This window comes from Molossus molossus, unplaced genomic scaffold, assembly GCF_014108415.1.
Source record: "Molossus molossus isolate mMolMol1 unplaced genomic scaffold, mMolMol1.p scaffold_m16_p_22, whole genome shotgun sequence".
NCBI lineage: Eukaryota > Metazoa > Chordata > Mammalia > Chiroptera > Molossidae > Molossus > Molossus molossus.
The window spans coordinates 20151805-20167875 of NW_023425358.1; the positions used below are offsets into that span (position 1 = coordinate 20151805).

General features: G+C 55.2%; 2 protein-coding genes across 2 annotated transcripts; one reads left to right on the forward strand and one right to left on the reverse strand.

The window, feature by feature from the left end:
* The first annotated feature begins 338 nt into the window (after window positions 1-338).
* Window positions 339-4688, forward strand: PLA2G3 (phospholipase A2 group III). The gene is given in 7 exon segments (XM_036277315.1): window positions 339-852; window positions 1758-1890; window positions 2148-2282; window positions 2541-2848; window positions 3542-3671; window positions 3771-3887; window positions 4481-4688. Coding segments are annotated over 7 exon segments (1545 nt in total).
* Window positions 4689-5956: 1268 nt separating this feature from the next.
* INPP5J (inositol polyphosphate-5-phosphatase J) lies at window positions 5957-15225 on the reverse strand. Its single transcript, XM_036276554.1, has 13 exons — window positions 15081-15225; window positions 12261-13432; window positions 11774-11890; window positions 11546-11654; window positions 11232-11348; window positions 10707-10882; window positions 10196-10307; window positions 9945-10054; window positions 9624-9807; window positions 7370-7507; window positions 7133-7210; window positions 6924-7028; window positions 5957-6725 (listed from the first exon to the last, which is right to left on the reverse strand). The coding sequence occupies exons 1-13, from the start codon at window positions 15183-15185 to the stop codon at window positions 6219-6221; spliced, it is 3030 nt and encodes a 1009-aa protein (XP_036132447.1). The 5' UTR covers window positions 15186-15225; the 3' UTR covers window positions 5957-6218.
* Window positions 15226-16071: the final 846 nt, after the last annotated feature.

A 16071-nucleotide genomic window follows, 5' to 3' on the forward strand; every position in this document is an offset into this window, starting at 1 on the left:
GGCCCAGGGCTTTGGCTCCCACAGCCCCTATGGGGGCAGGGCCGGCAGCAGGTGACTGGATAGCAAGGGAGGGTGAGTGGGGGTGTGGGCCTTGGCAAGTGCACTCCTCAGCCAATCAGCGGCTTGCCCAGCCGGTGGATTCAGTTACAAGCTTGAGATCACCCCATACTCCAACCTCCTTTCTACTCCTCCCAAAGCTCCATTCATTGGCCCCGCTGCACCGGGTCTGCTGGGCACTGTTTCCGCTCAGCTTCTGAACTGCTGCCTCGTGGGCTGGGCCGCCAGGGATAAGCATCCCATCCCAGGGGCTTTGTCTGACTGGGCTGGGCCAGGGTGGAATGAAAGTCCTGGGAATGCTGTTGGGGTTGCTGAGCTTCCTGGGGGCTGCTCTGGGGGGCTCTTCTGCCCTCCGTTGGAAAAGCACTTTCTGCCACTTGGCCAGGTCCATCCCTGGCAGCCCCTCGCGGTCCCTAAGCTTCCTGAGCAAGGATGCTCAGGGACTGGCTCTGTTCCATGCCCACTGGGATGGGCTGGGGAGGCTGCAGTCATGTAGCCGGCAGGATGAGCCTGAGCTCACTGCAGCCTTCAGTGCCCTCTGTGCTGATGAGATCACCCAAGACTCCTTCATCCACACTCCTGGACCTGAGCTGCAGAGAGCCTTGGCCATCCTTCAGAGTCAGTGGGAGACCTGCCGACCGTCTGATGGAAGTCCGGCAGGAGTGAGGGAGAAGCGAGCAGCAGGGCAAAGTGGAATACCTGGCATAGGGCACCAGCGGGGGAAGAGAGGCTGGACCATGCCTGGCACACTGTGGTGTGGAGTCGGGGACTCTGCCGGGAACTCCACGGAGCTGGGTGAGCCATAGGGGTGTGGGCTGGGGGCTACGGTAGGGGAAGTTCAGGCTTTCACCCTGGCCTTCACTCTCCCAGGCTGTATTTCCTTGGTGGAGTGACTTAACCATTCTGAACTTCGATGTCCTTATCTGTAAAATGAGGGTGACCATAAGTCTCATTATGGGATGCTTAAATGAGGTCATAGATGGGAAAGATCCTATTCATTAATCACCACCCAAGGAAGAGGACAGGCTGGGGTGGATTGGGGGTCAGCTGAGCCAAATAATCATTTCCTAAGAGGAGGCTTTATGAGCACAAAGTGCCCAATGAAGTGGACACTGAGACCCAAAGGCCTGGGTTCAAATACCAATCCAGCACATCCAAGCTCTCCGAACCTCAGTTTCCTCAACAGGAGCTTGGGTGTGGGAAGTGCTGGGCACTTGGGAAATGCTCAGTAAAAGGCACTATTGCTCAGTGGCTTTTTTGCACTCTCAGCACAGCTGTCTGCGTATGTGTGGAGGGTTGGGAAGGACTTGGCACCTGAGTTGGAGCAGGTTGGCATCCTGACAATGCTTCATCATGGCAGCAACAAAGGTTGCACCCTGCCTGTTTGTCATTCCATTCCACACATATATGGCCTCATAGCTGTATTTGGGTGTGAGCTTGGGTCTGCCTCCAGAGTTCCTCCCAGGAGGACCTTTCCAGGGCAAGGGCTCCTGGGTAGGCTGCCTTGCATTTGAAGTTGCCCAACAGAGGCTATGCCTGGTGCTCTCTTTAAGCTTTGAAACTGTGAGTCTCACAGAGGGTGAGTGAGGCCACCCAGGGCTGGGGTGAGAACCAGGTCTCTGCTGGCAACATCAGGTGGGCATAGCCGGTGTGTGGGGGCCAGGACCCTGCTGAACTGGTGCCCCCTCCACTCCCTACAGGGGTCTTCCAGGGCCCTGATCTCTGCTGCCGAGAACATGACCGCTGTCCACAGAACATCTCACCTTTCCAGTACAACTATGGCATCCGAAACTACCGATTCCACACCATCTCTCACTGTGACTGTGATGCCAGGTTGGCAGTGGGCAGGGGACCTGGTGGTGCAAGGGTGGGGCAGAGTTACTCAGTTCCTGGGTGCAGAGACTGGGATTCCAGAGAAATCTTAAAGGATCAGAAGCCTGGACCCCACCATGCAGGTGGGAAAGCTGAGGCCTGAGTGGAGAAGGAACTCTTGGACCCCAAAACACCTGGCTGGTAGTGGCTGGATGGGCTTGGGGAGGAGCCACGTGGCCCTCTGTGGTCCAGGGACCTGAGTGCTGGTTCTGCGGCAGGTTCCAGCAATGCCTGCAGAACCAGCAGGACTCCATTTCAGATATTGTGGGCGTGGCGTTCTTCAATGTGCTGGAGATCCCCTGCTTTGTGCTGGAGGAGCAGGAAGCATGTGTGGCGTGGTACTGGTGGGGCGGGTACGTAGCTACCCACTTTGAGTCCTTTCTCAGGGAGGGAGGCTGTATGTCTGTCCTCTAGGGAATGATGCCTATCCTCTCTGTCCTCTCCTCAGGGTGGGGCCCAGGGTGCAGACCCTCCCCTGGTGCCCCACACAACCCAGTGGGATGAGGGGTGGGATGAGGCTGACAGAGCCTTGGTCTCCATGGTGATGACCCTGGGGGGCTCCTGGAAGGGGGGTTCTGGATTACCAATTGCCATCAATTGCCATCTCCTAGATGTAGAACGTATGGCTCCATATCCCTCGCCCGCCTCCAGCCTAAGACCCTCTACAATGCTTCCTGGAGCTCCCCAGCCATCCCCCTGACTCCTAGCCCCCAGAGCCCAGCCCCCAGCAAGCCACAACAGAAGCAGCACCCTTGGAAGTGGCCACCACAGCAAAAAGGACTCCAGCACCGCAGCAAAGACAATGTCACAGCCCTCCAGGCCTCCATGGCCTCCTCTAGGCCTGATATGGCCCCCACAGCCTGGCTGAAGATCACCCATACAGGCCTTCAGAGACCACAGGGTGCCCTAAAACCTCAGGGTAAGCTAAGAATTTAACCTTGGGGTCCCTGATGTGAGGTAGTGGCTCTGCCTCTGTGCATGTGTGGGGGCCCTGTGTTACTTCCTTTCCTGCTCCAAACTCTTCCTGAGTCTCTCAGCTCCTCCCACCAAGTCATGCTACAGCCAGAAGGATTTTCATACGCTCTAAACTTGACAATGTCACCCCCCTATGAGCCCCCACCATGGCTCATATTACCTCAACTGACAATGTCCCAACACTCAGGGACCCTCAGGCACTGGCTCTGTTTCAACTCCGCAGTTGAAACTTTAGTTTTTCAGACTTCATTTGGTTTCTCAAAAGCAACTTGTTCTCTCCCACCTCTGGGCCTTTGCACATGCTGTTCCCCCTGCCTGGAGCACTTTCCCCTCCTCTTCCTCTCTCTCAGCGTAGCTTAGCAGCCTCTGCCTCCAGGAAGCCTTTTCTGACCTCCCTCAGCACTCTGCCACTGTAGTACTACCGTGTGTGTGTCCCATGTGTGGTGCTATGAAAGCACAAAGGCATCAGATGGAAGAAGTCTATGCATGTGTGTGTGTGTGCGCGTGCGTGTGTGTGTGTGTGTGTGTGTGTGTGTGTGAGACGGAGCCCATGTGCTGGTGTTTCTTCTGGAAGGCAGTAGGCATCAGTGGGGCCTCCCTGGGGACTGGGCTCCCCTCACCACCACACTGTCCCCAGTTGCCCGCCAGGCCTGCCGCAGCTTCCACCACTTGGACAAGTGTGAGCACCAGATCGGGCCCCAGGAGACCAAGTTCCAGCTGCTCAATAGTGCCCGAGAACCCCTCTTCCACTGCAATTGCACGCGCCGGTGAGGCCTGCTTGGACACTTGGGGGTGGGCTGCCTGCTGCCAGGCACTGGGAAGGAGCATCTGGCTTTGCCCCAACTTGAGCCTGCCTCTGCCCTCAGACTAGCACGATTCCTGAGGCTCCACAGCCCACCCACAGGTGCCAACATGCTTTGGGAGCGGCTGGGCACCACCTGCTTCAAGCTGGCCCCTCCACTGGACTGTGCTGAGAGCAAAGAGTAAGTGACAGCAGAGCCAGGAGGGATGGGCGATTTTCCCAAGGGGGTAGGTTGCTTATACCTGCCTTGTGCACCTGGGCCAAGTTGATGGGGCACAGGGACCTCTGAGCTCCATTGTCATCTCCCTAACCCCTGGTGCCTGGGATCATTGTAGTTGGCCCATGTGGGTTGCATCTTGATCCTGTCATTTACTTCCTATGCGAGCTGGCAAGTTGAGTCACTTCTCTACACCTCTATTTTCTTATCTGTAAAATGGTTGTAGAAGCCAAGGAAATGGTGTGTGTGATGCACACAGCCGAAGGCCTGTGGGCATGTAGAAAAGCGCTTGTTTAACTCACAATCTCATTTCAATTCTGATTCTCAAAGCCAGCCCCTTGTTACTTTTCCTGTTTCACAGGTGAGGAAACAGGCCCAGACTGGCCCAGGTTTTTGCAGGCCTCTGGGTGCTAGCCCAGGTTCATTCTTCCCCCTTCTAGTATAACCACCCCATTCCTGGCTCCAGCCCTGTTCCTCGGCCTCCATTCCTGTATTCACCGAGTAGGGTGGGATCCTTGGCAGCCCTGACTGCCTGCCCCACTTTTCTCTCCTCACAGCTGTTCCAAGGACCCTAAGGCCATCAAGGTGTCAGCTCGGCACTTGCGACGACTGCAGCAGAGGAGACTCTGGGGTACAGGCACAGATGAGGGGCAGGAATGGCCTTTGGAGCACCCAGGGGCCCCCATGTCATTCTATGACAGGTGCCTGCAACTGACTCAGGCATCCTGAGGGCCCAAAGAGCAGCAGAAATCCTGGAACCAGTAACCTCAGATCCAGCTTTCGTGGGCACCAGACTGGACCTTGCCCCTGGCTTTGCTAGGCCCTGGGGCCTCAGCCTCTTCTGTGTTACACTGAAGCAGGCCTGTTATGACAGCCAGAGGGTTGGACTGGGGAGAGGGGGCCAAGGCCCAAACACTGAACCATGTCTCCTGCTGTGCTGGGTAAATTTGGGCTGGTAACACAACCCCTCTGTGTTTGGATGTGGTATTCAGGAGGCTAATTCTGATGCCCTGGGCTTGGACCTTGACAGGGAACTTCACTCCAGATGGGAATGGGGAGGGGTAACTAATTGCAGCAGCCTCCGGAGGTCCTAGGAGGAAGTGCACTTAAGTTCATGTTGCAACATGAATACATGTCTCAAGGTCTTGCCCAGGGGGACCTGAACACCTGCCGGCTGCGGCCTGAGGCAGCAGGTAGAGAATGAGGGATGCCAAAGAAGTGCCTGTGTCTGAGTCCAGGATGGGGAGCATGAGAGAGGGACTTCCCAACTACCCTCCTCCTGGGGAGTCCTCTTTACAGCTGCTGTGTCCTTCCTGGCCCAGTCCTGGCCCACTCTTTCTGCCCTAAACCTAAATTTAAATCTCCCCTGTGCCTTTGAGCAAGGGACCTCCTTCCCCAACTCTAAGCCTTTGTTTCCTCCTTTAAAAAGAGCAGTATACACAGGATCTACCTACCTCATAGAGTTGTTGAGGATTAAGTAAACCAAAGCATGGCCAGTGCTTAGAACCTAATAAATATTCCCTCCCTCCAACACACTGCCAAACTGTGGTCAGGTATCTGATTTTGAGAAGCTCATGTAACTTCTTGGAGGCCTGTTGGTTCACCTGTGAAAGGGGGTTAAGAACTGCACTGAGCCCGACGGGTGTGGCTCAGTGGATTGAGTGTCATCCCATGGACTGAGAGGTCTGGGTTCAATTCCTGGTCAGGGCACATGCCCAGGTTGTGGGCTCGATCCCCAGTGAGGGGTGTGCAGGAGGCAGCTGATCAATGCTTCTGTCTCACATCGATGTTTCTCTCTCTCTCTCTAAAAAAAAAAAATCAATAAAAATATTAACAAAAGATTTTATATATATATATAACTGCACTGAACTCAACAGCACAATTCAGGGTTGTGATGCAGATTAAAGGAGATGGCATGCATGATATATACAGTTGGTGCCTGGTAATTGTCAGATCTGTCGTCCTCTCCTTTAGTCCCTTCCTCTGATTACACTCACCCTGAGATTGCTAACAAGTCAAGAAGGAGTCAGGAGTGAGGCTAGAGAATTTAATTCCTAATCAATGACCTCTAGGATTGCCCCTTCCCCCATCCCAGATGGGGGCCTAGATAGGGCTTTGCTGATTGTCACAGTTGAGGTGGCAGGACTGAGTTTGGGGGACCCCAGTTGGCCACCTGGGCCAGGACAGAGTGGGAGGTGTGGACAAAGCTGGAGCAGTAGCAGGAGGGAGGCAGGTGTGTTTGCAGAAGATTGGGGCAGAGTGAGAGCCACCTGTACCCACCTTCCCACCCTGCCTTCAGGGCCCCAGGCCCCCTTCCTCCAACTTCTGCCGTCCCTGAGGGCTGGGAGATGGGCTGTCGGGGGTCAGGACCTCCTGGTCAGGTCCCCAGGAGCCACCACCTCCAGGGTCTACAGTCTCCAGGCGCAAGGCAGGCAGCAAACCCAGGCTTCGAGGCACAGATGGTGGGAGGGCCCAGGGACCAGGCAGCCCAGAAGGCCCCTCCTCACTACTGCCCTGGGTGCCTCCATCATTGCCCCGGTTGGGGGCCACACGGAGCAGGCAACGGCTTTGGGGTGAGGGGCTGCGGCTAGTGCCTCGGCGTTCACGGGAGGAGGGCCGAAGAGCCAGGCCTGGGAAGCGGGCCAAGCCTGGGCTGCGGCTACGGTGCCGCTTCGACTTGCCAGGGCTGGGGCTTCGGGACTTGGGTGCGAGCAGCTCCAGGGTGCTGTCATCCTCATCCTCTGAGCTGGCACCTGAGCTGTTTGTGCTGCTACTGGCCAATTCTGAGGTAGGCAGCGAGATCTGGGGGGGAGGTTGGTCACTGGAGTACCTCAATCCCCAACTGGCCACTGAGGCCTCTTGTAACCACTCCAAAATCCTCCTTGGAAGACCCAGGAAGGTTTCAGGCGACTTGTAGGAGGCCACAGAGCAGAAGGTAGAGGCTGTGGCATTTGAACAGGATCTTTTGGCACCCCTGACCCTGCAGTCTAATCTACTCACCTGGAAAGGCTCAGTGACTCCAATAAGGATACTGTGAATGTGGCTGTAATAGCCCAGGATGAAGTCTCCATGGCCCTTGGGCAGCGACTCCTCACTGAATGTCACCTGGTGGGCCCAGGGTATAGGCCTAGGTTGGGGTCAGGGAGGGAGCCACAGAACCCCCCAAAGGCAATGGGGACTTCCTCCCCTTCCCTCTTTCCCTTGACTACCTGGTAGATGTTCCTGTCCACATCTTCATGTTTGGCCCAGACATAAGCCACATAGTCCTTGCAGTGGCGGAAACCCACCTAGGGTGATAGAAATCAGGGCTTTGACCCCTATAGCCTGATCCCAGCAGCCTCCCTGTGTGGCATTAAATTCTGGAGAAGCCATGATCCCACCTGGGTACCCAGTTGCTCCTCCAGGCCCTTCCTTCCCCAAGTCACTGATCATTTTGCCCTTCTCACCCGGTACAAGCCAATCCAGTCCCAGGAGCTACGGGCGAACACAGTTTCCATGCGGTACCTCACCACAGCCTGCTCTGGCCGCACCCACTCGTCTGCCACCTCCAGCCGCACCAGTGGCATGTCGTCCCTGAAGGCAAACTGCCCAGGGGCAGGGGGCAACATCAGTAGAGACCATCTAATATTCCATGCACCCTTGGGCCTGAGTCAGCGCAAACAGTCTGAGATAAGGGCCTTTGAAGCTACTGCAGAGACAGGGAAACTGAGGCAGAACAGGTCTAGGATAAATGCCAGCCTTCTGCCTCCCAACCCAGGGCTCTTTCTGTTCATAGCCTCCTTAAGGAGTGCATGAGAACACTGCTTTGAAGTTAGTAGACCATGGGTTTGGCCCTGGCTCTGTCATTGATAGGCTGCGTAACCCTTGGTGAGTTTTTCAACCTCTCTGAATGCTAGGGCTTTTGTCTATAAACTTGGATTTTCTTATTTAACTCTTGGAGTTGTTTGGCAGATTCAATGAGATACTGTTTGTAAAGCACCCCATAAACTTCCCAGTACACAGTAGGTGCTCAGTTAATGATTTGCCTATATGCTAGTAAGGGAGACATGATGTACTGGACATTCTGGGACAAGCTGAATACCCATGAGTGGTCAAGAAGAGCCCTGGGTTAAAGGCTGGAGACCTCAGTTCACTTCTAGGCTCTGCTACTAACTTGCTCTGTGATCTCAAGTAAGCCCCTAGCCAACTCAAGACTCAGCTTCCCCATCTGTATAAAGAGGTAACTATGACCTTATCATCGGTCCACAAAGATCATTTATAATCATGAGTACCCTCCTCTCAGGGTCACCCACATGGGTGGGGTTGCTGGGGTGACAGGTGGCCAGGGTATTGGTTCCACCTCTGTCGCTCAGAGAAGGACTCAGGTGGTGCCAGACTCAGGCTTTTGTTTGCTCCCTACTTATCTGGTTTCAGGTTTCCTTCCCGCAGCTTCTGAGGCAAACTGCTCCAGAAAAAAACTGAACACTTTCTCACTGCCCCTGGGTTCCTAATAGCCGGTCTGGCTAGGGTGGGCTCTTAGAAATGCCCTCCAGGGCCTTGCAAGGTCAAAACTTCAGCTAACCCTCATTCTGATTGTGGTGCTTTGGATAAGAGACTCAAGTTTTCTGAGCCCCAGTTTTCTTCACCAGTAAAACTGGGAGGAGAATTTGGACCTCTCAGGGCCTACTAAGGCATTCAAAAGGATGACGTATGTAAAGTGCCCCACACAGGGCCTGGCAGGTAGTAGGTGTTCAATAAGTAATATTTTAGAAGGGACAGAGTCCTGGATGAGGAGGGAGGGTCAGGGAAGGGCGTCCAAAAGGAGTGGTTCTCAAGGTGAGGGTTAAACCTCACACCCAATCCTTTTACCAAAGGTCACAGGAGGCCAGACATAGGCAGATTTTCTTTCCCAGCTGAGAATATTGGCCAATATCCCACTGACTGACCATGTGACAAAGCTACCAAGGAAAACATTCTCTGGCCTTCTATGCTCCCTCTTATCAGATCAAGAGAATCAGAGAGCCTAGTGTTGGGTTTCAGGGCTGGAAAGATGGAATCTACCCCGCTCAGCCATTGAGCCTGTGTGCAACTTGGGGCACATGCCTACCCCACTAGGGGCCTCAGTTTCCCCATAGGAAAACAGAAAGTTGGACTACATAGTCTCTCAGGTCCAGTTCTGACATTCTTGCATTTCCCTTTCTTTATTTTGGCAACTAGGGACCTCAATCCTAAACAAAATGCTAAACTATAGTAACTAGAGGTTCGCTTTGTATATTTTATATCTCTACTCCCTTTCCCCCTCACTACCGTACTCTTAGAATGCCTGGCATATAATATGACAGTTAATAAATAATAAATTAATATGAATGAAAGCTGCATAGGATTAAAGTAAACATTTTGAGTTTGCTGGTCTTATATATGTGAATTTTAACATAAGTTGTCCTAAAACTTTCTCGGAAGAAGGGAATTAGTGATTAGTGGAAAAGGCATGGACTCTGAAGCCAGACTAGCCTGGGTTCAATTCCTAACTTTTCCCTTTACCAGCTATGTGATCCTGGGCAAGTAATGTTGTGTCTCTGAGCCTCAGTTTCTTCATTTGAAAATGGAGATCATATCTGCTACAACAAATGGATACTGCTAAGGGCAGATGCAAGGGGTGGGCTGTAGAATGCTGAGCTGAGCTTGGGGATGTCATGAGAAGAGGGTGAGGCCAAGACTCACATGCAGGACGAACTGGGCAGCCACAGGCTTGTGGTCACTGACTGTGTATTCCATGTGGCTTCGGTAGCTGTGCTGGGTCACCTGGAGCCGGTGGCTCTGCTGTCCTGAGGGGCTGCAACCTCCACCTGGAGCCTTGACCTTCCACAGGATACGGTCTGTCCAGGCTGGCTTCCGCTTCTTGGCACTGCAGTGGGCAGGCCCGAGTTTCAGAGGCAGTGGGTCAAAGTATAGCCCCTAGCCTTGCCTCCTGTCCCTCTTCCCTGTCTCCCTTATCTAGAAGACCTAAGCCCACATCCCCACCTCATCCAGTGCTGAGCTCACCTGGTATCATATTTGTTAGTACCCACATCAAACTTGAAGGTGGGTGCAAATTTGAGGGGCCCCTCCTGGAAGCCCTTGAGGATGGGCCAGGTGTTCTTGGCCATGTTGAGCTGTGAGGGTCCAGAAAGAAAGAATTGGACAACAGCTTGGGCAGGGCAGGTGCGGGCAAAGACCATAACCTAGGGTACAGGTGTATCCTGAAGCATGTTCTGTGTGCTAGGGAATTTGGGGTGTAGGCTGGGATTCCACACCTGGTCCTTCTCCCAGAGCTGGTGGAGCTGGTTGTTGTCAATGGCAAACTTGACAAAGTGCAGGTCATAGCTCTCGATGCGGAAGTTTAGGTCCCCAAACCAGAATACGAGGCTGTTCGGGGGTGGAGGTCAGCATGGTCCATGGGGTGGAAGAACCTAACCCAGATCCTTCTCCACCCCCATCCAACCCAACAACACTGTGGCTGGGTGGCCACAGAGCCTCCAGCCTACCAAGGAATAGCAGTGGGGTGTGGATCTAGAGGAAAGTTAGGTTCAGACTCTCAGAATGGCTCAACCCCTTGGCAAAGCTCCACCCTGCAGTCTTTGCCCCCATCAAACTTACCCAGCATTCAAGTTTATAGATGTAGTTTGGGCGGTGACCCACCTTCATAGGCCCCGCCTTTCCTCACAAGGCCCACCCAGGATAGTACCAAGTTCTTTCTTGCAAGTTAGTGACACTCTCCTTCACTAGCCCTGCCCAAGCTCCATTTGGCTCCGCCCTGGCCCGTACTCGTGATCCAGGATGCCTTGTGCCCCCGGCCCCTGGAACTGCTGGAGGCTGAGGATGGTCTGGAAGTTGTCTTTGCGCTGCTCTGCCTTGTCCATGTGTGCTGGCAGGTGGCAGTTCAGGAAGCAGAGCATGTGCCCGAAGGCGGCCAGTCGCACGCTCACTCCACCCTTGTTGCCCTTGAGAGGCAACATTGGGCGGGTCATGGGCGGGGTCCAGGCAAGGAGGTGGGGCACTGGGCTGGGCGTACAGAGGGAAGGGGACAGCCAGCCCTGTGGAGGAGGCTTGGAGAGGAGTGGGTACTAGGAAAAGGGGCAGGGCTCTGGGACACCCCCTTTCCCAGCCCCGGGCAAAGAGAGAAAGGGGGCGGAGTCTAGAAAATAGAGTGTGGAGGTAGACAGGTTTGGGGAGAGGGGGGCCTTAGAGTAAGGGGTGGAGTGTGGGGAGACTTTGCCCATGCAGCGGGCCTGGGGACTAACCCACGAACCCTCTAGGGCTCTGTCCACTCCCGGCCACTCCCGCGCTCACCCAATAGCCACCCAGGCCAGTGCGCGTACAATCCGTCTGCACGTCCCTCAGGAAGGGCAGGTGGTAGTACTTGGCGAACAGCAGCAGAATGACGCCCTGCATCCGCACAGTACTCACCTGCAGTGGGGGGGCGACTTGACTGAGGGACAGGGCACAACCCCAGCTTCCCCCAGCCCTTTCCCGTCCTTACGGTCTGCTCCTCCATCCTCCCTTTTCATAGACCCGGCAACAGTGGACCCCACAGTGAGTCAAGGCAGATGTAGAGACAGGAATCCAGGGGTCTCTGCCCATCCAGAGGGTGAGGGAGCCGTTACCAGCACGAAGTTGAAAGGCGCGAGTGCTTCCATGAAAAGCTCGCTCCACTGATCTGTGAAGAGCGCGTCCTTGAGCCTCTTGTTGATCATGGAGTTCACTTCCTGCAACCTGGGGTGTGGTGTGAGGTGGCCGTTGGGTTGAGGGACACCCTAGAAGCCCCTCCCATGAATAAGGGTCTGGGAGGCATGAAAGGCTGGGGAGAGGGTCCAGCCACCCTGCCCCCTCACCCTATGGCAATCATGTCTGTCTGGTCACTGTCATCGCAGCCACCGCCCAGGTGAAGGAGGGATGTGACGTCATCAGGGGGCATGGCAGTGCCCACATTCCACGTGACCACGGTGATCCTGGGGGTGCCAGTATAAGAAGGGTTACTCTGGGCACCACTCTCTCACCCTCAATCTCCCTCCCACAGGGCTCTTTCTCTTTCTGGAGAAATAAACTGAGGTAGGTTTGGGTGTAATCCCTCAGAAGGACCCACAGTGGGCCCAGTATCCCTCCTTCCAGACTCCCCCAGGGGAGATCAATTGAGGTAAGGGTGGGCAAGTCCTTTAGGAGGGGATGCTGTCTTCTGAGGATCTCAGAGTGGGCCCAGCACCCCCAAGGACCCCTCCTCAGGGAGGAAAACTAGGGTAGATTAGGGCAAACCACCCTAGAAAGATGGCTAATCTCAGAGCTCAAGCCCCCACAATCTTTCCTGGGAGAGGGCCCCCTCACCAGAAGCCAGGGTCGCTCTTGCAGGTAGGCTGAGCTGACCAAGAGGAGGATGGTGATGAGGTGGATGTAGAAGAGGAGGTGGTGACTGGGGCTGAAATTTCTCGGGGCTGAAGGCTGGGGCTCAGATGCCCACCAGGCCCTGCACCCTGGGTGCCAGACCTGGAGAGGGCTATCTCAGGGGCTGGGGGGACACAGGGGGAGCGGTTGGGAGAGCGGCTAGGGGAGCGGCTGGGAGATCGGGGTGGCTTGGGCAGAGGTGGGGGAACAGTCTGGGTTGAGGGGTTTCCTGGTCGGAAGGTGGGAGACAGAAGTCCTGGGGAGCGGGTGCCAGGCTCCGGAGGGCCCTGGCCTACATCCAGGGGAAGTGTCTGAGGTGGCCGGTGCAGGACAGGATCCTCAGGGCTGCTGTGGGGGGCCTCGGGTCTGGCTCTAAAGGAGGGGGAGATCCAGGGGTCTGGGGGAGATTGGATCAAAGATACAATCTCCCCAGGACTGGAAGCCTGAGCTGGAGGCTGGAGATGCCCTTCAGAAAGGGGGAGAGGTCTAGGGGCTGGGGCATCCCTCTGTTTAGCTGGTGTCCGTCCCACAGAGGCCGGGGCTGATGTCATGGATGCTGGAGCCAGGGTCTGTTCCTGAGAGGGCGATAGAATTGGACTGGGCATTGGAGAAGAGTTGGAGGAGGGCTGTGGGTGCTGCTCCTCAGATGCCAGGGCCAGGCTCAGGCCTGAAGTGGCCAGTGCTGGCTTGGGTTTCACAAATGCAGGTGATACCTGCTTCTGGTCCCTAGTGATTGGAGCAAGCCTGGGCCCCAGGGTGGCTGGTGGCAGCCTCGGCATGGCTGAGGCAGACATCACCAGCTGCCCCAGGGATGTTGGAGCCAGGGCTGAGCCTGATGTTGCTGGAAGAGGCTTCGGCCCAGCAGAGGCAGACATCACCAACTGGCCCATAGACATTGGAGCCAGGCTGGGGCTGTGACAGGCAGGAGCTGTTTTCTGCCCTCCAGGGGTAGACAGTGACGCCAGGAGGGGTCGAGGAGATGCCAGAGCCTGTCTTGGCCCCTCTGAGGAAGGTAGCATAGCAGCATGTGGCCCAGTAGGTGCCAGAGCCAGCCTTGGTTCCAAGGGTACCGGGGCTGCATTCTCCTTGGCTGGGAGCTGAAAACTTGAGTCCACCTTGTAGAGGACAAGTTAAAGACACAGGGTAACCCTAACCAGTGGCTTGGGCCACGACTTCCATATAGACCCCAGAAGACTCCATCTAGCTAAGAAATGTACATCTTTCCAAGAAAGTTCTTCCTAATTTCTTACCTCAATCCATCCTGTGGCAAATCAGCTCCTCTTTGCGGGGGAAACAGGACACAGAACCTTATCCCCTCCCTCAAGCCTGACACCTCTTTCAGGGATGTGGAAACTAAGACCGCTAATTCAAATGAGGCAGAGTGTGAGTTTGAACATTCCCCACTGGCACCCACTCCCTGGCCACTCTGAAGTGTTGGATGGCTGGAGCCAGTTTTTCTGGGCAAACTCCCTGCAATCCGTGCTGCTTCCCTGGCCAAGGGTTATTGACCTGACACCCCAGATCTGCTCGCTCTGGACATGTGAGGTCCAGTCTGCTCAATACCCTTTCCTTCCTCCACAGTTCCCAGGAATCTTCAAGTTTCCCCCACCAAACATTTCAAACCTTGGCCACAGCCCTCTCTGTCCTCTTCACCCATTCCCAGAGCTCCATTGCAGTAGCAAGAGCCTGGGGCTGAGAATGGCCATATCTATTCCAAGCCCAGCTCTGTGTGATCTTAGGCAAGCACCTGTCTTCCCAGGGCCTCAGTTTTCCTGTCTGTAAAACAAAGGAACCTGGTGAAGGGTCTCTGGCCACACCTGGTTCCTGGGAAAACTTAGTCTCATATTTTCTGCATTTATGAGCCCAACATTTGCTAGGATTCCATTTGAGCCTTGTTGAATAGTCCATCTTCACCAAGTGTGATTCTAATATTCAGAGCAAGTACAAAACTCGGTGGATTCTGGCATCACACCACTCTGTGCCCAGGTTATACCCTCTTTCCCTTTTCACTTTCTCTCAAACAACCTGTGAGGACAGGGAAGCAGCCTCCTTTAGTCCAGCAGGTGGAGTGGGGGTCAGCCAGCCCTTGTAGGGACCTCCTTTTCCTTCCCTATCTGTCTCTTGTTTCTGATGCCCCTGTCTCCAGTAAACAGGATAATGTCCTTTGCCAGGGAGGGCAGAATATTTGCATTTGCCCCAGGGTGGCCCTATCCCTGCCTCCAGAGATGCAGTCTGTCTGTATCCTGTGCCCTTCTCGGTTCAGAGAACTTGAAACTCTGCCTCCACCTCCCTCCCCAAACTCAGCTCTTTAAGACTGCATTTGGACATCCTCCTTGGCTCCAGGTATCCCACTATGCACCCCCCTCCAACAACAACAACCACCACACCGCCTCCAGCACTAACAACTTAGACATCCCAGATGTCACAGTTTTAGTCTTCAGGGACCAGCCTCCTCATTTTGCATTGGCTCAGAGAGGACAAGCAACCTGTCCAAGGTCACACAGCAAAGCTGGAGCACAGCTGGGTCCCCTAACACCCAGTACAGTGTTCTCCTGGGAGGCTCCTGGAGATAGCTAACTCCATTTCTCTCTGGGTGTTCCATCACTGTCCCCTCAAGCTGCAGGGTGCCCTGTTCACCCATCCCTGCTCAGTGGACAGAGGAGAGTGCCAGCATCTCAGCCGGGGCACCAGGGTGCCTGCAGTGTGTGTGGGGGTGTGGAACCAAGGATAAGGAATGGGGAGGCTAGGCTTTAGGGGTCTTACCTTGGAGGGTGCTCCAGTTTGGAAAACCCCGTGGGGCATGGCCAGGGGCCCCAGGCCAGCCAGGGTTCCTGGCCTCCCGCTGCCACTGCTGCTGTGGTCCTCCATGTCTGCAGCCCCTGGCAGCCAGGACTCCCTCAGGCTCTGGCTCTAGCTCCAGCTCCTCCGCTCCCGGGAACCAGTGATGTCATCAGCCGTTTCAACCTGCTGAGAATTTAAAGGCACAGGCACCCACTTCCTAACCTAGTGGTGGCCAGGGCAAGGTGTCCTACCCACTGGGAACCCTTCAAGCTAACTGCTGAAGTTGGAACAGTCATGGGGGTGTGGGAAAGTGTGCCCATTAGCTTGATCTGGGTCCCACTTGGCAGCATGGAGTAGTCTGTCTGTACCTGCCCCACTACCACCAGTAGGTCTGGTTGGCCCTTGCCCAAGGGAGGGGCATTGACACACCTGAGGGTAGAGATAAGTAACTCAGAGGTCAGCACCCCCTTAAGGGCCTCAGGGACACCTGAGTCCCTACCCTGATCCTGTGACCTTCCTGGTGCCCTTCCAGCTCAGGACTTGCCTTGGCCCCCACCCTTGCCCCATTTTCAGGCCTTGGTGCCCGCCCCCTGCCTGGCTCTATCCTTTTTATCCCAAAGCCAGACACTCAGGCTCCAGTTACTGGAGTCCTTTCCCATCTCAGCTTCAGCACTGGCCTCTCATCTTCTGTAGACACTTTACTGCCTACCCTAGGACATCTCCATAGCCAGGTCCATCTCAGCCAGGTTCCTCTCAGCTTCTCTTTCTCCTGTACTCAGTGGGTGTGGTTTGAGAGGGGGACATGTCCAAGGTCACCTAGTAAGCTGGGGAGGTCTCCTGAGTTTCGGTGAAGAAATGGAGCATCCTCAGTGACCCAAGAGCAGTACAAGCTAATTGGAGTATCTGGAGGAAGGGGACTGGGATGGAGAAGGGCCAGCAGTGGGGGAATGGACTGGCAGGAGGGTCCTGGGAG